This window comes from Pelophylax lessonae (genome assembly GCF_965119305.1).
Source record: "Pelophylax lessonae genome assembly, chromosome: 5".
Classification (NCBI taxonomy): domain Eukaryota; kingdom Metazoa; phylum Chordata; class Amphibia; order Anura; family Ranidae; genus Pelophylax; species Pelophylax lessonae.
The window spans coordinates 229,542,080-229,564,985 of NC_138772.1; the positions used below are offsets into that span (position 1 = coordinate 229,542,080).

The 22,906-nt window shown below is 44.9% G+C and overlaps 1 protein-coding gene across 1 annotated transcript in view; it reads right to left on the reverse strand.

Annotated features, from left to right (window-relative positions):
- The window catches only part of LOC309556087 (sodium-dependent neutral amino acid transporter B(0)AT3-like), a 171,189-nt gene that overhangs the window by 21,123 nt on the left and 127,160 nt on the right, over positions 1-22,906 (reverse strand). Inside the window, exons 7-9 of the mRNA XM_082258407.1 lie at positions 9,764-9,892; positions 9,517-9,673; positions 5,444-5,648 (exon numbers count right to left, since the gene is read on the reverse strand). Of these exons, the coding sequence (XP_082114533.1) occupies positions 5,444-5,648; positions 9,517-9,673; positions 9,764-9,892 (491 nt within the window). The remainder of the gene's footprint in view (positions 1-5,443; positions 5,649-9,516; positions 9,674-9,763; positions 9,893-22,906) is intronic.

The following is a 22,906-nucleotide window of genomic DNA, read 5'->3' on the forward strand; positions in this document are numbered from 1 at the left end:
TGTGCGATTTTTGATTTTTGAAAAAAAAGAGAGACAACTTTCATAAAAAAAAAACAATATTTTTTACATTCTGATATATAACATTCCCAAAAAAAAATTATAAATGAAAATTTTTTAACATTTTATGCCAATTTGTTTTCTGCTACATATTTTTGGTAAAAAAAATCATAATAAGCGTATTTTGATGGGTTTGCGCAAAAGTTATTGCATTTGCTAACTACGGGAAAGATTTGTCATTTTTATTGTTTATTTTTTTTTTACTAGTAATGGCGGTGATCTGAGGGAGGGGAGAGTCTGGTGACGTAGGTCTACGTCACCAGACGATAACAAGCCACTTTGCCGCAGTAGCAGCACAGTGGCCAGTGGTAAAGTGGTTAAAGCTTCTGGGTATATGTACAGTATATACAGCGCATAAAATAAGTATTGAACATGTTACCATTTTTCTAGGTAAATATATTTCTCAAGATGCTATTGGCATGAAATGTTCACCACATGTCGGTAACAACCCATGCAATCCATGCATACAAAGAAACAAAAAAAAAAAAACGTTCAGAAAATTATTTATGTGAAATAAAATGGCCCCGCCTTCTTCTGACATCATTGACCGTAGCATGCTAGGTCGGTTACATCACAAGGAGGGGACGAGGTCAACAGATTACATCACTGGATGACTCCGCCCCTTTAGTTATTTATCTTTTTATCTTTTTTTTCGTGTGTGGCAGGCGTCATGATTGATGATAGATCTACATCGGGGAACAATGTTTTTCATTTTTTAATAAAGGAATTGTCAAAAACCTTGTAGTGACTTTTTCAATTTGTACACTTGTTTGGTGAATGGATAGGGGTACGATGTACCCTATACTCATTCACATGGGGGGACGGGATCTGGGGGCCCCCTTATCAAATTCCACCAGAACTCTTGTTGAGCCCCTTGCTGATAATACTTTTTTGTACATTGGATATATGTACTATTATTAATCTTTTATTATATAAAGCTCATATTATTTCCATACTGGTCTGCATCTATATATTTACGTATATACACTTACTGGCCACTTTATTTTGTACACCTTGCTAGTACCGGGTTGGATCCCCCCTTTGCATTCAGGACTGCCTTAATTCTTCATGGCAAAGATTCAACAAGGTGTTGGAAACATTCCTCAGAGATTTTGGTCCATATTGACATGATAGCATCACACAATTGCTGCATATTTGTCGGCTGCACATCCATGATGCGAATCTCCCGTTCCACCACATTCCAAAGGTGCTCCATTGTATTTAGATCTGGTGACTGTGGAGGCCACTGGAGTACAGTAAACTAATTTTCATGCTCAAGTAACCAGTTTGAGATGATTTGAGCTTTGTGACATGGTGCATTATCATGCTGGAAGTAGCCATCGGAAGATGGGTACACTGTAGTCATAAAGGGATGGACACGGTCAGCAACAATATTTAGGTAGGCCGTGGCTTTTAAATGATGCTCAGTTGGTACTAAGGGGCCAAAAGTGTGCCCAGAAAATATTCCCCCACACCATTACACTACCAGCCTGAACCCTTGATACAAGGCAGGATGGATCCATAATTTCATGTTGTTTATGCCAAATTCTGACCCTACCATCTGAAAGTCACAGCTAAAATCGAGACTCATCAGACCAGGCAACGTTTTTCCAATCTACTATTGTCCAATTTTGGTGAGCCTGTGCAAATTGTATCTTCAGTTTCCTGTTATTAATTGACAGGTGTGGCACCCAGTGTGGTCTTCTGCTGCTGTAGCCCATCTGCTTCAAGGTTCAATGTGTTGTGCATTCAGAGATGGTATTCTGCATAACTTGGTTGTGGTTATTTGAGTTACTATTGCCTTTCTTTCATCTCAAACCATTCTGCCCATTCTCTTTTTTGGACCATTCTCTGTAAACCTTAGAGATGGTTGTGCATTAAAATCCCAATAGATCAGTGCTATGTTCAAAGTCACTTATATCCCCTTTCTTTCCCATTATGATGCATGGTTTGAACTTCAGCAAGTCCTCTTCACCTCATCTAGATGCCTAAATGCATTGAGTTTCTGCCATGTGATTGGCTGATTAGCAATATGTGTTACCAAGCAATTGAACAGGTGTACCTAATAAAGTGTCCTGTGAGTGTATATTATATGCTGGCTACAGTAATTCTTCTGCTCCCAATTACTTTGAATAAATGACTGATTCATTTCCCAGTAAGGCGGACTATACATTATACACATTTCTTGTACAATTTTTCCTTTCCTTTTCTTTTTAGCTTTAGGGAATCTCCTCTGCTCACAGAGGCCCTGTCCTGGATGGAGGGACTGCCAACTTTATCACTCAAACACACTTTTCCACTAAAGGCCCGTACACACGTAGCGATTGTTGGCCGTAAATATTCGGCCAACGTCCGATCGGCCGATTGTCGGCTTGTTAGTATGATGCTTCCGACAACCGACTGCGACTTTTCGGCCAAACAGAATCTGGTGTGCAGGCTTTAAAATTTTTGTTGGCCAACACCAGAACGGCCGATTGTTCCTCAGTCAGTACAGAATTCGGCCGACAAACAGCAGATGAGCAAGACTGGGCATGCTCAGAGAAGAAAAAAGACAAGGAAAGTTAACCATCACATGACATCACTTCTGCAGTCGGCTGTTGTTGGCCGACAAAATCCGTGTGCAGTCTTTATCACTTTTCAACCGACAGGACAGCACCGGACAAAAGACGGCCGATCGTTCGGCCGACAATTGCTACGTGTGTACGGGGCTTAAGTGAAAGGTCTGGTTCCCCTGTTTACCTACAGGTTTAGCATTATATCCTGTTTGGGGAGAGTCATTTCTCATAATGCCCCAAAAGATGGCTACATATGATATCACTACATTAGTTTTCCTTTAGCTACTTTATATGTGAGTTACAACTTCTTGCCTTCTCTTGGCCTATTTGTATATTCCCATAGGCATGAATACACTGTGATAGCATGCCACAGTGGTGCTTTACCTAAAGGGCTACTGACAGTACATATTTTACCAACTTCCAGGTAGGCCCTGCATTATTAATGAGTAACCTGTGAAATACAGGCTAGAAACAAATTAATTCTTCATCAGGTTTATAGATTGAACTTAAATGTTTGATTGCAGTTGGGAGCATTGTTTTTTAATGGTGCTACACATAGGTTACTCATTTTTATTTGATCAAAATTACAGTCAGGAACTCAGAAAATTCCTTGCTTTGCAAAAAATGTTCTGTAGCCATGAGCTGGCTAAGTTCTTTGCAGTTCTAACAGACACTATATGCAGCATCGCCACAGGGAGTTTTTTTCCTCCTAGTGCCCAGCACAGACTCGGTTGTGGTTTCCTGAATGGAAAGTGGGTAGAGACTTGCAAATGGGGAGCAGATGATCTTGGGATATGTAGTCCCATAAGACATTGTGGACTACAAGCTCCAGCCGGCTAGTGAGAGAAGACAGAATTCTGGGAGAAGGAATAAATAACAAGACACAAAAAGTTTCCAAGCTCTCCTTACTGACCAGTCTGGTTGGTAAAGAGAGCTTGGAAACCTTTTGTGACTTGTTATGTGTATTGCCCTTCCAATGCTCCTTGTCGCAGAGACCAGTTACAGGTGTGGGCAGTAACCATTTGTTTGTGAGAAGGAATAAATAGTCTGGGAGGAGGAGGAGAAGCCGACCTCTTGGGACCTTCGGCGCGGACCTGCAAGCAGAGACTCGGGGGCTGAGTGGGGCTGTGGCCGCATTAAAGTGATGGTAAAGGTACCTTTTTTTTGTGCTCCTGGCCCCTCCCCTCTGTCCAGTGCCGCTTCCCATGGAGGCACTCGTGCGTGCTCGCTCCCTGCCCCCCTGCTGTGTCCATTGACACAGACATCGAGACTCGACGCTGCCCCCCCACTCTCTCTCATCACTGGCTTTGATTGACAGTACTGGGAGCCAAAGGCTCCCAGTGCCCCAGCAAAGCAAGCGAGACCAGGAAGTGAGGGGAGAGAAGATCTGCAGACCCGCACGGCGCCGGATTGAATGGGAGCACAGGTTAATTAAAGGGGTGATGAATGCATTAGAGTAAAAAATGTTTAGGCTTTACAACTACTTTAAGACTGCTAAAAATGTATTGATCTTCTAACATAAAATATGCACTTACATTTAAAAATGTAAGTGCAATTTTTATGTAAAGAGATTAATAAGTTTTTAACATTGTGCACTATTGGGTTCTCCTTTTTTGCTTCCTTCCATTATCTATCCATCTGGGAGCCTGCCCTAATGCTGAGCCAGAGCCTGTGGAGAAAGACTGGAGCTGATATTTATTAAGAAAGCGCAATTGACCGCCATATATTAGTAAGATCCCCTACATCAGGTGAGAGGACACCCAAGAAGTGTGGTGAAGAGCATTGTGGGTATGGAGTGAAGTGGACAAGATCATGTATCACCTGTGAGAAGAGTTCAATAATTGTGCACCGATTATATACAGGTTGGATGGTGTACAGGACACTATATCAGGAATATATGTTTTTTGTACTTTTTTACAAGTTGGCATTTGCACATTGATCACAATTAGATGGGACTTTATATTTACATTTATGTGGATCACATTTTTCATGGTTTTATTATTATTATTATGAATTGTCACAGAGAGTTCTTTATATAATGTATAATTACCACTATTTAGGCACTATTAATAAGGATTAGAGGAAGCACTTTACCATCGGATATCATATGTAATGCATTAGACAGTTTGGTGATAACACGTTGCAGGTGGTAGCTGCTTTTTTTTTATTATTTTTTTTGTTTTGATATAGTGGTGTTGAGTAGAGTAGAGCAAGGTACCTATCTTAATTAATTCAAAAGAGAGGCTGCTGTTGCAGCACACAATTTTATTTATAATGCAATTACATTGCAACAGCACAATAAACATGACATACAATATGTTCATGAATGTGGATGACTTGACTTCAGAACAAGAGAAAAATTAGAAAAAATAATCAAAACACAAATAGGTAAGTTCATTCAGAGGAGATGAAGACTCAGTGTCCTGAACCTGACACATACAGTATTAGAGTACTCTCTGATGGCATCAATCACATCTGCAAAATATTTTATACACACACATACATACACAAATGTTTTGCCTTTAATTTCTGTTTTAAACGGAATGGATTGTTTTACAAGTTAAGGGTTCCCATATACTTTAGGCTACCTTTAAAGGGAGTGCCGCACTGATATGTGGAAGAGAATTTTAGGGAACGTGAAACTTTAAGAAGCTTTGGCAACAATGTGAAAAGGCTTATGCAGCATTGTTGCCATTGTCGATCATGTACCCTACCCTTGTGCACTTCAGGACACTTCTGTTGATCGAAGAAACTGCATTGAAATATATAATGGATGACATAATGCAGTTTTGAAACACATACTGTATATTGTGACTAGTGCATACATTTACCTGAAATAGCCTCCACTGGAACAGACTTTGGAAATATTTTAAGATCCAATATAGGTGTCAGCACTCCCTCCACATTTCCAAACATTGAAGACAGACCAAGGGTAAATAACATTATGAAGAATAGAACAGCCCACACTTGGGAGCCTGGCATTTGAATAATTGCTTCCGTAAAGACAATGAATGCCAAACCAGTGCCAGACACGCTCTACAAGAGAAAAAAAAAAAAAAATCTGTATTATACAAGTAGATAATGATCATGCCAATACCTGGTGGAATGTGGCAAGTAGTAAGGTGGTAAGAGGCACAAATGCATGTTCTCCTGCTTGGTGCCCCTACTAAGATTCTGTCTCCATGACTCCAGATTAGATCCCTGGGTACTCTTTGCCGCAAGGTCAGTCCCAGTATGTGGGGAACCAGGGGGCAAGCATAACACCCCTTAACTACCAGAATATCCTGGCTATGCTCTCTTTCAGAAAGACAGGGTAAAACGGAGGGGTGGTGGTGTCTGTCTCTATGTGAGAAGGGATCTCAAAGTGAGTGTGAAAGATGACCTAGTTGATGGAGAGTGTGCTGAGTCTGAAGCAGTATGGGTTGAAATGTACATGGGTGTGCGTAAAACAAAGATTATCATTGGAGTTTGTTATAGATCAGTATTAATAAGGAGGTGGAGACTCAGCTCCTGGCACAGATAGAAAGGGCTGCAAGGGCTGGGACAGTGTTAATAATGGGGGATTTTAACTACCCAGACATTGACTGGAGTAAGGGCACTGCTGGACCAGTTAAAGGGCAAAAATGTATAAACCTATTACAAGACAATTTCATGGTGCAGTTTATTGAGGCCCCGACTATAAATGATGCTCTGTTGGACCTGTGGTAATCTTAAACCATGCAGAGCTTATTAACAATGTTCATATAAAAGAACATCTGGGTAGCAGTGACCAAAACATGATTTAATTTAATGCTAGCTGTAAGCAAAAAAAGCATACAGAAAATACAAAAACACATAACTTTAAGAGAGCAAATTTTCCAAGGATGAGGGCTGCTCTCCAGGATTTAGACTGGGAGGGAATATTGGCATCGATGAGCACAGAACAGAAATGGGAATTTTTCAAAAAGACTTTATGTAAACTCACTGCAAAGTATATTCCCATGGGTAATAAGTTTAAAAGGCTAAAAATAAAACCTATGTGGCTCACGGCAAAAGTTAAAAAAGCTATAGATAAAAAGAAAAGAGTTTTTAAAAAATATAAAAATGAGGGAACACTATCAATGTTTAATTGTTACAAAGAATATAACAGAATATGTAAAAAGGAAATCAGGGACGCAAAAATTCAAAATGAACGACAGATTGCAAAAGATAGTAGGACTGGCTTGGAAAGATCAGTTTGTAATTGGATAGAAAATTGGCTAAAAGATAGAATTCAGAGAGTAATGGTAAATGATTCTTACTCTGAATGGTCTAAAGTTATCAGTGGTGTACCCCAAGGTTCAGTGTTGGGACCCTTACTTTTTAATATCTTTATAAATGATATAGGGTCTGGGATTAAAAGTAGCATTTCAGTCTTTGCAGAAGACACCAAGCTTTGCAGTGGAATAACTTCTTTACAGGATGTCTCCAACTTACAAGCTGACCTCAATGCACTGTTTCATTGGGCAACTATGTGGCAAATGAGGTTTAATGTTGATAAATGTAAAGTTATGCACTTGGGAGCTAAGAATATGCATACACCATACATACTAGGTGGAGTAGAACTGGGGGAATCCATAGCGGAGAAGGATCTGGGTGTTCTGGTAGATCAAAAGCTTAATAATAACATGCAATGCCAAGCTGCGGTTTCCAAAGCAAGCAAAGTCGTTTCTTGTATTAACAGAGGCATGGACTCCAGAGAGAGAGAGATATCATTTTGCCACTGTACAGATCATTAGTAAGACCTCATCTGCAATATGCAGTTCAGTTTTGGGCACCAGTTCTTAAAAAGGATATCGGGGAACTGGAGAAAGTGCAGAGAAGGGCAACCAAACTGATAAGAGGCATGGAGGAGCTCAGCTATGAGAAAAGATTAGAGGAACTGAATTTATTCTCTCTTGAGGAGAGGAGATTAAGGGGGGATATGATCAACATGTATAAATACATAAGGGGTCCATATAGTGAACTTGGTGTTGAGTTGTTCACTTTAAGGTCAACACAGAGGACAAGGGGGCACTCTTTACACTCTTTACGTCTAGAGGAAAACAGATTTAGTCTCCAAATACGGAAAGGTTTCTTCACCGTAAGAGCTGTGAAAATGTGGAATAGTCTCCCTCCAGAGGTGGTTCTGGCTAGCTCACTAGATTGCTTTAAAAAAGGCCTGGATTCTTTCCTGGGGGTACATAATATAAATGGATACTAAAATTTTTTTTTGGTAAAGTTGATCCAGGGAATACCCGATTGCCTCTCGGGGGATCAGGAAGGAATTTTTTTCCCCTGCTGTAGAAAATTGGATCATGCTTTGCTGGGGTTTATTTTCGTCTTCCTCTGGATCAACTGCGGGTATAGGATTGTGTATATGGGATTGTATGGTTTGGTTTTCAATACTGTTTTTTTTTTTCTTTGGTGAACCAGATGGACTTGTGTCTTTTTTCAAACTGACTAGCTATGTAACTATGTAATATCCATCCCTTGCCTTGTCACCCAATTCCTGGCTGGTTGGTTACACTAGCAAGTTTACACAAACGTGGCAGTCCGTTGCAAAGGCAATGTAGCCTCCTTTGGACAGCTTCTCTGCTCATTAAACCCATTACAGTATCTTCAATTTCTCTTCAGTCCCCTGTTTTAAGCCCTGCTCTTTGGATACATCTTACATTCACACCTTTAAAGAATTCAGACCAGGCAATTGAAAGGAACTATAAAGATTTTTCTTTTTACTGAAGTCGTTAAATTAGATATTTGAACGGTACTTGATAACATCTTCAGCACATTCCTAATAAAGTTCTCTAAGTGCCCTTGAATCATGACCCATTTAGGTAGTAAAATCCTTTTTAATGCAAGAGTCTATAACTTGCAGAAAATCCACATGAGGTAGCAATTAGGGATGATTGAACTTTTGAAAAGTTGGGTTCGGCCAGAACATCCGAACTACCCGAAAGTTCGGCCCGGATTTTAGAACCCCATTGAAATCAATGGACCCGAACTTCGGTAATCAAAAAACACGATTTTAAAGCCCTAAAACCCAATAAATGCCCCTAAAAAGTACCTAGGGTTCTGGGTCATGCCCCAGGGACTATTAATCACACAAAAAAAGTTCTTAAAAATTGTCATTTTTGATAAAAAAGCCAATTATTGAAATAATAAAAAAAAAAAAGAGATTTTTTGATTTTGACTTTGGATTTAGTATCTGGGGGGTCTAAAAAGTGTACCTGTAAAGTTTGGACTGGGAAGATGGAGGAGCAGGGCTGGAAGCTAGCTATCTGTACTGCATGCAACTGCACTAACAACAACAGCATGATAGGAGAGAGAACAGAGAGACAGAGAAATGGCTCTATTAGTTGATTGTTCGTTCACTGTTTTGTGAATATGCTGGGGATGTGGAGAGGAAACCACAGTCTACCCTCTGCAATTCACAACTTTAACAGAAAAAGATGTGTCATCCACCTGACTGTGCTGTCCAACTGAGTAGTTTAAATTTCAGGACTCGAAGGATTGAAATCATTTGGCTGGTAAAACAATTTCTTTATCTGCATTTCATGTGTGTATTTTTATGTTTGCTATGAGTTCAGCTTAAATCATGTCCGTTACATAGACCATATCTTGTGGATTCTAGGGACCAGTTGCAGCCATTTTTAGGGGATTCTGCAAACTCTTCTAGATTTTATATCCATATGTTATGAAGAATGCAGGAGAATGAATGGGAATACCCAGGAGTGGATGGAACACCCACAACTCCCACATGGGTAGAAACCTAATAAGTATGACAGGGAGATATTTTAATTACAGTTCCCAAGAGATTAAAAAATACCTAAATGTCATTTTAATTTTGATTCCACCTTTACCTAATTATATGTGGATAAACCGACCCTTAAGTAAAGATGATTACCTGATCCAAAAATCCTTGAAGAGTACATTCTTTTAGCTTAAGATGATGAATTCTTTCAGGGTAGGTAGCATTTAGACTACCTAAAACCTCATTGTAGTTATTTCTTGTAATGTTCCATTCACTTATTTCAAACTCATTTAATAAGTAAAGGATATTGCTGAAATAAAAATGACATATGTTGGTTCATTTTTGTTTTATATAAAATATAACACTTAAATGCTAAGTGCAAAAATGTCATCATTATTACCTATCCAAACAGTCCCATTGAGCATGTGTTGCTTTGAATCCCAAGATGCAAAATATTGGAATGGAAGCATATAATGATGACATACTGTTGATGATCGCTATTGTTACAGCATCTTTTTCACAGTCATTCCTGAAATATAATAAATATATTTTATTTATGATTGGTTGCTCTAGTTTGACATTTTAATGCATATATGCATTTGACTACTGCAAATATGGCCAACAGTAGAACTACAACAGAGGGGCAGATGAAAAAGTCAAAGTAAATGCAGTTGTGCAAATTGATCCTGTCTTGATGAACTTGGCCAACTGGGCCCACAAGCAATCCTGACATTTGGGGCAGAATGTGGCATATGAATGGGCACAGCAGAGAGGATTGCACATATCCATGGACATGATAAAGACTGTAATAGGGAACTGTACAGTGTGTGGAGAAGTGCGGCAATGGCAGTTGCAAAAGTACTCCACCAGGTCTATTAAGAGGGGCGAGAGGCCTGCAGAGATTTGGTGGTTTGACTTTATTGGTCCCCTGCCCCGGTGAAACAATGAACTGAGGTATTTTTGCACTGAAGTGGACACCTATTCAGGACTTTTGCTTGTTCGTCCTTGCAAGCGTGCAGATCAAGCTGCAACACTTCAACTGCTCCAGAAACTTGCTTATGGCTGTCCCAAACAAGTTAAAAGTGATAAAGGCTCACACTTCACTGGATCAACAGTACAACAGTGGACCAAAGATTCTGGAGTGTACTGGTTGTGCCACATCCCATACCATCCACAGGCAGCTTGTTTGATTAAAAGATACAATGAGCTATTGAAGGACAAGATATGCAAACTTACACCCACAAATACACTAAGGGGGTGGGATCGGGTCCTCACACAGGCAGTCATGTTGTTAAATTCTAGGCCAATAGCCAAAGGTTCGCCACATAAAAGGATGGTGGTGGCTGGGGTACGGATTCCACAGCTGACGTGCAGAGTTTAGTATTTATGTAAAGGTTCCTGAAAGCATAGGGCTTAACAGGTACCAAGTTACTGCTTCCCATGACATGGAAACCAAAAAAATGACATACCTAAAGCTGAAGCCTATCTAGAAATCAGAGGGAATTTGGCAGGAAGGTTTGAAGTTATATTTCCATTGGCAGGTGAGCTTCAGGCCAGTGGCTGGGACTCTAACTGGTTAGTGGATACTTCTCAGCAAGAGTGGAAAGTGAGGCTCTATCTATAACATCAAACCTTAGCTCAATCTAGCTTGACCTTTTAACATGTCTTATACAAAAGAGCCATCTAGTGGTTGAATTTGAGAATGTTACTATATTTCACATCAGTGTAAAAGGGCAGAAAAGGATACACCCAGGTGGGATTGTCTTCTCAAAACTTTCTAAATAAAAAGCCAGGAGCAGAAATCGAGAGCAGGATTTTGTAATGACGGAACATCAAGGAAGGTCTCTGCCAAAACCTGCCGATCTCCTGCTATCTGCTGGGGTCCTCATTGCCAAGGGGATTGTAAAGTTTATATAAGTGGAGCTAAGTAACCTTTTCATGTATTTTTATTGTATACAGACCATAATTTTGCTAGGAAGTAGGTAGCATTTTTTTGTTGTTATAAGTATATCTGTCAGGCTAGTGCTGTATTCCTATAATTGTAATTGTTTGCATGTACAGATATTTTATTTAGTAAAAGCAAATTAATATACCACAGAGGTCTAAATTTTATTGGATTTTACTGCAAGAACCTTTAAAATAGGGGAGAGGTTTATGGGAAGGCTGGAGAAGTTTTTAAACTAGGATTGAGGGGGAGGGTGAATTAGATTATAATGGGGGCAGACAGGTCAGATAGGGGTCAGCCCCCATTGGGGGGTAGAATGGGGAAGGATGGGGGGGGGGGGGGAGTTATGGCAGAGGATAAGAAGGTTCCCATGTTACACACAACCATTGTAAATGGTACTATTTGTACAAAAAATAAAAATATGCAAAATAAGTGTGGAAAATGTGACAATGAATTAAAGTGTTTATTCACCAATGCCAGAAATCTGCCAAGCAAAATTGGTGAGTGGGAACCTCTGGTGCACAAGGAGAACTATGATTTAATTGGTATTGCTGAATCTTGGCTTCATTCTTCACATGCCTGGGCTATTAATATTCTTGGCTATGCTCTCTTTCAGAAAGACAGGGTAAAACGGAGGGGTGGTGGTGTCTGTCTCTATGCGAGAAGCGATCTCAAAGTGAGTGTGAAAGAGGACCTAGCTGATGGAGAGTGTGGTGAGTCTGAAGCAGTATGGGTGCAAATGTACATGGGTGTGCATAATACAAAGATTATAATTGGAGTTTGTTATAGACCTCCCAGTATTAATGAGGAGGAGGAGACTGAGCTCCTGGCACAGATAGAAAGGGCTGCAAGGGCTGGGACAGTGATAATAATGGAGGATTTTAACTACCCAGATATTGACTGAAGTAATGGCACTGCTGAAACAGTTACAGTGCAAAAATGTATAAACCTATTACAAGACAAGTTTATGGTACAGTTTATTGAGGCCCCGACTAGAAATGATTCTCTGTTGGACCTGGTAATCTCAAACCACGCAGAGCTTAATTATAATGTTCATATAATAGAACATCTGGGTAGCAGTGACCATAATAGGATTAATGTGATTTCATTTAATGTTAGCTGTAAGCAAAAAACGCATACAGGAAATATAAAAACACTTAACTTTAAGTAAATTTTCCAAAGATGAGGGCTGCTCTCCAGGACTTAGACTGGGAGGTAATATTGGCATTGATGAGCACAGAACAAAAAGGGAATTTTTCAAAAAGACTGTATGCAAACTCACTGCAAAGTATATTCCCATAGGCAATACTGTACATTTAAAAGGCTAAAAATAAAACCTATGTGGCTCACGGCCAAAGTTAAAACAGCTATAAATAATAGGAAAAGAGCTTTTAAAAAATATAAAAATTAAGGAACACTATCATTGTTTAATTCTTGAGTAAGTATTCTGGATATTCAAGCTCCAAACCCACATTCCCAGTGGACTTAACTTTAAATGGGACATGAGAGTGTAGCATCCTCCTAGATAGGTGCTAGGCAGGTGTAATATAGTTTGCTCTGTCTGCTTATCAGGGGAGCCAGATTGTTAGTTATGCCTGTTGCATGTGTCCATGTGTGATTCATCTGGTCTGAGGGAGTGTCCCCACTGTGTCCAATATAGAGGCCTGGTGGACAGTGGAGGAAACCCAGCCAGTGACACACAGGCTTTCGTAGCTGTCCCAGTGGGTGGGTACAGACAGTGGTGCATCCTGGGATAGGCTATAAAAGCCAAGGGCACATGTGGCAGGGGGTCTTTGGGCAGGAAGCCAAGTCCCAGAGGGAGGGTGACGGCTGTCTCATCCACTGAAGTTGTGGAAGGTGGTCACAGGCAGTCGGCCTGGTGAACCGGAAAGTGTGGCTGAACCCAGAGGTCCAGTGGATGCTGACAAGTGGAGTGTGGAGGCAACGGTGACTCTGGAAAAACAGTGTCCATGAGTACAGAGGAACTTGCCCAGGGATCTACCAGGAAGGGGACTACTCCAGAAGCTAGGGTCAGCAGACGGGTGTGAGCACACAGGTTTCAGAACACTGAAAAGAATATTACGCAGGAGCATTTAAAGTATCTTCACTTAGTGGCAAAGTGAAGCAGCAGCCTTACCGCATTATACAGTGAGCTGTCCCTCAGACTGTGAATAGTTAATCGTTGGAGTGACCCCCTCATACCTTCTCCTATCCAAGTTCTCAATAAAACCACAAAAACAACATCCCCTGGATTGATTATTGACTGAGCCAAGAACTTTCATTGCTGTTTATCTGCTGTCAGTTGCTAAGGGTAGCCCAGGGGAATTCAGAAGGTGTAATTCTCAGCAGTCCTCTAGGGGGCAGTGCTACATTTGGGGGCTCATCAGAGATATCCCCCTGGGTTACTGGAATGGTTGCTAAGGGCAACGGCCGAAGAAAAATTCTGAAAATGTAATTTTCCTCTCAAGAACTGTGTTCTAGTGCTCAATAGAAGTGTGAGGCTAATTCTACAGGAGATTGGGAGAGTGGGATGAAGAATACATTTCACAGTGATGGTTGCCAACGGCAATGGAAGAACCTTTTTTTGGGACTGTAAATTGTCTGCTCAAGTAATGTGCTGGAGAGTGGGAGAGTTGCAACTTGCTGTAAAAATGGACTGTGCCTGCTTAACAGTAGATGGTGCAAGTGTGGACGGAGAAAATGGTGGCCCAGGGCACGTGGATCAGTGTGCCAGGGCCATGTGTTTGCCAGAGCTATGCAGGAAAACGGTGACCGTGCATCCATTGACAGCGGGACCTTCTTCCAAAGTAGTGGCAAAAAGGATGCTGTAAAGAAAATTGTTGACCGTGCATCTAATGGAAGTGGGACATTTTTCCTAGACAATATGGCGAGTCTTGCCTGTACAAGTGCTATGAAGAGAAATGTCGGCCGTGCTCCTGACAGTGGGACAATTCTACTAAATAGCAAAGAGGGCCAGTTGGCCTGGAGACATGGAGGTGCAGCTGGGGCCCTGGTACAGACAAGGATGGCGGATGCGTGCGGATTGAAGAGCACGATTCGCCTTACAGTGACTTTCATGCTAGCTGAGCTCAGATGGAGCGGCATTGAAAAGGTTACTGTACTGCACGGGAAAGCACGAGCTGGAGAAATCTGCCTAGCAGGAGGAGCCACCGCCAATCCGAAGTCGTGGGTGGAGACGCCACCTACGCACAGCCAATCCAGAAAGAGGAAGGGAGTTCATAAATTACTTCTGCTTTCGGGTAGGGCTGAGAGGGAGACACGTGTGTGGAGGAGCAAGATGGCGAGTACCGGAGTGAGCCGGAGTGTGGAGGCTATCCCACGTGTTGGTGGAGATCTTGCAGAGCAGAACGGAGAGCCAACATCGACTCTGTGGGATACAGGGGTGCAATTAGTGCCCGATGGAAGACTGGAGTTGTGCATCGGAGGAGGCATGGAGCAATTGGGCCTGGTATATAGTCAGTGTCTGAGTGTTTACCATGTGGATGCAAGTTTGGGGCCAGCGCAGGCACTGTGGCAGAGAGGAGCGAAGGTCAGCCCAGAAGATTTAGTGTGATCTGGGAGACCGGGGTCACTCATGCCCTGTCGGCTGCGGGATCGGGACCCTTTTTGGGAAGAGGAGTCCTCAGAGTGCTAGCGGAACTGGGCTCTATGCAATCTGCTGGTCATGTAGTGTGTAAAGTGAGGGAAACCCAAACTTCCAAGTCTGTGTGCATGCAGGAAGTGTGGGCCGGGGAGTGGCCACCTGATGTCCAGAAAGCTGCAGTGGCAGAAACAAAGTCTGCTCGAATCAAGGCAGAGGGGAGTAGATGGCCTGTGGTGACCAAGGCTGTGAGTGTGAGCAGCGAGGAAGAGGCCGGGGTCATCATAGTTACATAGTTAGTGAGGTTGAAAAAAGACATCCGTCCATCCAGTTCAACCTATGATGTGTGTGTGTGTTTGCTGTTAACCATACATTGTATACCCCTCTATGTTGTGGTCTTTAAGATGCCCATCTAATAGTTTTTTTAAACTATCGATGCTCCCTGCTGATACGACTGCTTGTGGAAGAGAATTCCACATCCTTACTGCTCTTACAGTGAAGAACCCCCTATGTATTTTAGGGTTAAACCGCCTTTCCTCTAGTTTTAGTGAGTGGCCACGTGTCTTATTGTATTCCCATTCTCTGAATAGTTTGTTCCTTATTCTAGGGTCGCCAGTACAGTATTTGTACATTGATATCATATCCCCCCTCAATCGTCTCTTCTCGAGAGAGAATAAGTCCAGTGCTTGTAGTCTTTCCTCATAGCTGATGTCCTCCATTCCCCTAATTATTTTTGTTGCCCTTCTCTGGACTCTCTCCAGTTCCAGCACATCCTTCCTGAGGACCGGTGCCCAGAACTGGACAGCCTACTCCAGATGTGGCCGGACCAGAGTCTTGTAGAGAGGGAGAATAATCTCTTTATTTCTGGAGTGAATCCCCTTTTTTTTAATGCATCCCAGTATTCTGTTGGCTTTGCTTGCAGCGGCTTGGCAATGCATGCCACTGCCAAGCCTGTTGTCTACCAGTACCCCCAGGTCCTTTTCCATCTTAGACTCACCCAGAGGTTTCCCCCCCCAGTGAGAAGCTTGCTTTCTGGTTTCTGGCACCCAAGTGCATTACTTTACATTTTTCAACATTAAACCTCATCTGCCATGTAGTTGCCCACCCCATTATTTTGTTCAGGTCCGCTTGTAAGGTTTCCACATCCTGCATAGAAGATATTGGCATGCTTAGTTTAGTATCATCTGCAAATACTGAGATTGTACTAGATATCCCCTCCTCTAGATCATTTATGAATAAATTAAACAGGATTGGTCCCAGGACAGAACCCTGGGGGACCCCACTTTCTACACCCGCCCAATCCGAGTACTCCCCATTAATCACCACCCTTTGCACTCTCCCCTGGAGCCAGTTCTCTATCCAGGAACTCACCTTATGTTCCATACCTACCTTCCTTAGTTTGAACAGTAAGCGTTTGTGGGGAACGGTGTCAAAGGCCTTTGCAAAGTCCAGATACACCACATCCCCACAGGCTTACCTTTATCTAGGTGGCAGCTCACTTCATCATAGAAGGTTAATAGATTGGTTTGACAAGAACGATTTTTCATGAATCCTTGCTGATTACTACTAATAATTCCATTTTCATTACTAAAGTCTTGTATGTGGTCCCTTAACATCCCCTCCAAAATCTTGCAGACTACTGATGTTAGGCTGACCGGCCTATAGTTACCCGGGATACATCTCTGCCCTTTTTTAAATATTGGTACCACGTTGGCTTTTTTCCAATCAGCTGGCACCATACCCATCTGTAAACTATCCTTGAAGATCAAGAATAATGGTCTGGCAATCACCTGGCTGAGCTCTTTAAGAACCCTCAGGTGCAAGCCATTCGGTCCCGGTGATTTATTTATGTTAAGTTTCTCTAGTTTAGTTCTAAGTCTATCTTGTGTTAGCCATGGCGGTTCTTCCTGAGGTGTGTTATTTAGTTTGGCCTTACAAGCTGGGTTAGTGTAGCCCCCCGATTCTTTTGTGAAGACTGAAGAGAAGAAATTATTTAACATTTTTGCCTTTCTCTGTCCTCTGTGGCCATATTTCCTTTGTCATCTTTTATGGGGCCAATGTGTTCTGGCCTCGCTTTCTTACTGTTTATATACTTAAAGAATTTTTTGGGGTTCTTTTTACTCTCTTCCGCTATATGTCTCTCGTGTTCTATTTTAGCCGCCTTGATTTCGTCTTTACTTTTCTTATTACACTTTTTGTAATGCTTGAATGCTGCCAATGACCCCTCAGCCTTGTATTTTTTGAAGGCCTTTTCTTTAGCACTAATATGCATTTTTATGTTGGAGTTTAACCACCCAGGGTTTAGTTTTGCTCGCTTCTTCGATATGGGGTCTCCCAGTTTCCAGCATCAGTATGGATCCTTAGAGGAAGTATTGGATGTGTGGAAATCAGAGGAAGAGACCAAATGGGACTGGGGGTCGGAGCAGTTCTGTCATGGTCTTACCTTCTTGCTGTTCTCCTTCGTTTGACATGTGCTGGCGGCCATCTTGGTTTCTGGGTTTCTTGTAGCCTCCCACTCTGCGGCTCCTCCTTCCCACTGGGAGGAGCTGGATGCCTAGCTCATATATATAGGAGGTCTGTGGCTTCAGTTCCTTGCTTGGTCCTCCTGTGTTCACATGCTTCTAAGACTGCTGCTGCTTCTGGTTCCTGATCCTGGCTTAGTCTGATTACCCTGCTGGTTCCTGATCCTGGCTTCGTCTGACTACCCTGCTGGTTCCTGATCCTGGCTTCGTCTGACTACCCTGCTGGTTCCTGATCCCGGCTTCGTCTGACTACCCTCCTGGCTCCTGTCCTCTGGCTTCGCAAAGACTCTGCTTCGGTTTTGCCATCCGTTTGGACTTTTGCTTTACAGCTTGATTTTCAATAAAGCCTTCTTATTTTCACTTATCTGTTGTTGTACGTCTGGTTCATGGTTCCGCGACATTAGGACCAAGCCATGAATTCTGACGGTACAGGGCCATCCTCGCTACCCACGTTGGTTGCCAGACTTGATCAGCAGGATCACCTGTTGGGTCAGTTCACCGTGGCGTTGCAAATCCTGCTTGAACGCACGGCTCATTTCGCTCCCGTTGCCGATGGGTCGGTTGTCGCTCCTGGGCCCGCTCCTACTGCCGCTCCGGTTGTTGCGCCAGAGTCTACCCCGACACCTGTTGTTGCGCCTGCGGTGTTTCGGGGTATGACCGGTTCTGCCCCCCTTCCACAGCGCTTTGGGGGAGAGCCAACTCAGTGCCGAGGTTTCCTTAACCAGGTGGGCATTTATTTCGAGTTGCTGCCACATGCCTTTCCTACTGAGAGATCAAAGGTGGGCTTCTTAATTTCGCTGCTCTCGGACAAGGCCTTGGCCTGGGCCAGCCCTTTATAGGAGAACAACAATCCGGTGGTTGCCGAGTTTTCCGGTTTTGTTGCTTCTCTTCGGAGGGTATTCGATGTGCCGGCTCGTGCTGCCTCTGCTGCGAAGCTCCTTATGTCCATCAGACAGGGTTCACGATCCGTAGCTGAATAAGCCATTGAGTTTCGTACCCTGGCAGCAGAGGTGGGCTGGAATAATGAGGCTCTGGTCGCTGCTTTCTCTCATGGTCTCTCGGATGCCTTGAAGGATGAGGTTGCAGCTAAGGACCTACCAGTGGAGCTCGAGTCTCTTATTTCTTTCCTGATTTTGATTGACACCAGACTCAGGGAGAGACCTTCCTTTAAGGAGAGTCTGCGGAGGCCTCCTAACAGATTGGCGCCTACCTTTGCTGTCCCACCCGTGCCTCCCTCTCCTCCCACGCCTCCTGGGGATGACTTGGCTGGGGATGAACCCATGCAGCTGGGCTTTGCTCGCCTGTCCGAGGGGGAGAGGGTACTCCGGAGACGCGAGGGCCGATGCATGTACTGTGGTCTCGGTGGGCATTTTCGGTTGGCATGTCCGAACCGTCCGGGAAACGCTCGCACCTGAGATCCTGTCGGGGGCAGATCTTGGGTGGAGTCTCCTCGTCCCCGGTTTCCCGTGTTGACAAACCACTGATCACTGTTGTCCTCTCCTGGGTCGGGGGCTCAGTGACGACCCAGGCGTTGGTGGACTCTGGTGCTGGTGGTTTGTTCATTGATAGTGTGTTCGCTGCCGCCAATTCCATTCCTCTGCAGGCCCGAGGTTCTCCACTGGCTCTTGAGGCGATAGACGGCAGACCCCTTCTGCCTCCACACGTGACTCATGAGACCCTTCCAGTGGGGATAGTGCCGTTCACAGAGAGTCGGTCTGCTTCCAGGTTATTTCGTCTCCACACTACTCGGTGGTCTTGGGGTACCCCTGGCTCCAGAAGCATAATCCGACTTTCGATTGGAGATCGGCCGAGATCCTCTCGTGGTCACCACAGTGTGGGGCTAGTTGCATCCATGGGCCTGTCAAGTTGCTGTGTACTTCCTCGGACTCTCTGTTGCCTCCTGAATACGAGGAGTACCGGGATGTATTCGATAAGGTGCGCGCGGTTGCCCTACCTCTGCACCGCCCATACGATTGTGCCATCGAGTTACAACCTGGTGCCGTTCCTCCTCGTGGCAAGGTCTATCCACTGTCGGTAGCGGAGAATGAGGCCATGGAGGAGTACGTGAAGGAGGCGCTTTCACGCGGACACATTCGCAAATCCTCGTCCCCGGCAGGGGCTGGATTTTTCTTTGTGAAAAAGAAGGGCGGTGAGTTGAGGCCTTGCATCGATTACAGGGGTCTCAATCGCATCACGATCAAGAACGCTTACCCGATACCCTTGATTTCCGAGCTGTTCGATCGCCTTAAAGGGGCCACGGTCTTTACCAAACTCGACCTGAGGGCGGCATATAACCTCGTAAGGATCAAGGCGGGCGATGAGTGGAAGACCGCGTTTAACACCAGGACCGGTCATTATGAATCCTTGGTTATGCCCTTTGGGTTGTGCAATGCGCCCGCAGTCTTTCAGGAATTCATCAACGATGTTTTCCGTGACCTGTTGCAGCAGTGTGTGGTGGTCTATTTGGATGACATCTTGGTATATTCTGAATCCATGGAGACCCACATTCTGGATGTCAGACGAGTGTTGCAACGGTTACGAGAGAACAAGCTGTTCGGTAAGCTTGAGAAATGCGAATTTCACCGATCCCAGGTAACCTTCTTAGGTTACATCATTTCCGCTGAGGGGTTCTCCATGGATCCTGAGAAGGTTTCGGCTGTCTTACAGTGGCCCCAGCCCAGTGGTCTTCGCTCCCTGCAGCGCTTTTTGGGCTTCGCCAATTATTATCGGAAGTTCATCAGGGACTTTTCCATGCTAGCCAAGCCTCTCACGGATCTGACCAGGAAGGGCAGTAATTCCCAGGTCTGGCCGCTCGAGGCCATCCGAGCTTTTGAGGCTCTAAAGTCCGCCTTTGTGTCGGCTCCGATTCTGTCGCATCCCAACCCTGGGTTGCCCTTTGTCCTCGAGGTGGACGCGTCTGAGACGGGAGTAGGCGCCCTTCTGTCTCAGCGTAGAACACCAGAGGGTCCTCTGCTTCCTTGTGGGTTTTACTCCCGGAAACTGTCTTCCGCGTGGTGCAACTATCAGATTGGTGACAGGGAGTTATTGGCCATCGTGCAGGCCCTTAAAGAATAGAGGCACTTGCTCGAGGGTTCGGTGGTTCCGGTCCTCATCCTGACGGACCACAAGAATCTGACCTACCTTTCTGAGGCCAAGAGATTGACACCACGTCAGGCCAGATGGGCTCTGTTCTTGTCACGTTTTAATTACATGGTCTCCTACCTACCCGGTTCCAAGAACATCAGGGCGGATGCCTTATCACGGCAGTACTCCGACCTGTCCAGGGAGGAGTCGATTCCGACTTCGGTCATACCTCCGAATCAGATCCTGGCCGCCATTCGCACCAGCCTGACCTCTCCCCTGGGTGAGCAGATTTTGGCGGCTCAATCTGGTGCTCCCTCTGGGAGACCCAACGGCAGATGTTTTGTGCCTGAGGAGTTGCGCACTCGGTTGTTGCGAACCTACCATAACTCCAAGACCGCGGGGCATCCTGGAAAGAATCAGCTGTCCTGGGCTGTTTCACGTCTGTTCTGGTGGCCTTCCCTACGTTCCGACATCGCCGCATATGTAGCGGCATGCTCCGTTTGTGCCCAGAGTAAGTCCCCTCGGCACCTTCCGTTGGGCCTTCTGCAACCCATAGCCACCGGGGAGCGCCCATGGTCACACCTGGGGATGGATTTCATTGTGGACCTCCCTGCATCCCGAGGCCATACAGTCATTCTCATGATTGTGGATCGGTTTTCCAAAATGTGCCACTGTGTTCCTCTCAAGAAGTTACCCTCTGCACAGGAGTTGGCCACGATTTTTGCCAGGGAGGTTTTCCGGTTGCACGGTTTGCCCAAGGAGATTTTGTCGGATCGGGGGAGTCAGTTTGTGTCCAGGTTCTGGCGCGCCTTTTGCTCCCAGTTGGGGATTCATCTCTCCTTCTCCTCGGCCTACCACCCTCAGTCCAATGGGGCCGCAGAACGATCCAATCAGGCCTTGGAGCAATTCCTTCGTTGCTATGTCTCCGATCACCAAGACAATTGGGTTGACCTCCTGCCTTGGGCTGAGTTTGCCAGGAACACGGCGGTGAACTCTTCCTCTGGGACGTCTCCCTTCATGGCCAATTATGGGTTCCAACCTGCCGTGTTACCGGAGGTATTCTCTCCCCAGGATATTCCGGCTGTGGAGGATCACCTTTCCGTTCTACGTGCTTCTTGGGTACAGATCCAGAAGTCCCTTGAGGTCTCTGCGCAGCGCCAGAGACTCCAGGCTGATCGCAGACGAGCGCCTGCTCCTTCCTACCAGGCCGGAGACCGTGTATGGTTGTCCACCCGTCTCCCTGTTGAAGCCACTGGTGTGTAATCGTTTCACTTCCTCGGTTCCTCGGCCTCGTCCGGTCCAAGTGGGCAATCGTGAGGAGTATGAGGTGAGCAATATCCTGGACTCACGCCTGGTCCGCGGTCGGGTGCAGTTTTTGGTTCATTGGCGTGGTTATGGTCCAGAGGAGCGTTCCTGGGTTCCCTCCGCAGATGTCCATGCTCCTGCCTTGCTCCGTGCCTTCCACGCACGCTTCCCTCAGAAACCGTTCTTTACTCCGCGGAGGAGGGGCCCTTGAGGGGGAGGTACTGTCATGGTCTTACCTTCTTGCTGTTCTCCTTCGTTTGACATGTGCTGGCGGCCATCTTGGTTTCTGGGTTTCTTGTAGCCTCCCACTCTGCGGCTCCTCCTTCCCACTGGGAGGAGCTGGATGCCTAGCTCATATATATAGGAGGTCTGTGGCTTCAGTTCCTTGCTTGGTCCTCCTGTGTTCACATGCTTCTAAGACTGCTGCTGCTTCTGGTTCCTGATCCTGGCTTCGTCTGACTACCCTGCTGGTTCCTGATCCTGGCTTCGTCTGACTACCCTGCTGGTTCCTGATCCCGGCTTCGTCTGACTACCCTCCTGGCTCCTGTCCTCTGGCTTCGCAAAGACTCTGCTTCGGTTTTGCCATCCGTTTGGACTTTTACTTTACAGCTTGATTTTCAATAAAGCCTTCTTATTTTCACTTATCTGTTGTTGTACGTCTGGTTCATGGTTCCGCGACAAGTTCAGCCAGTCCAAGTGTTCCTGATGAGGAGACTAGGGATTCCGTAGCGCGAGAACAGTGCACCAGGATTCTGGGGTTCTGTGAGGCTTATGCTAATTGGGTCCCAGATCTATCCCCACCTCTGAACTATGCCCGGGCTCGGGATCAAAATGAGGCCTATGCCGCCCTCATCAAAAAAAAGGAGACCCTACATTCCCCATTTGGAAGAGGTAACCAGAAAACCATCCCCAGATTCTCTAGGATGCAAAGATGGATACGGCGGAAGGTGGCCTTAGAGTATGGGTAGGACTATCCCTATGCTCCACAGAAGGTCATGCAGGAGATAGAGGCCAAAAGAGAAGCCTGGTGTGATGAGGCTGTATGGGACTTTTTCTTTGTCCCCAAACCCTATCTCAATCAGTCTA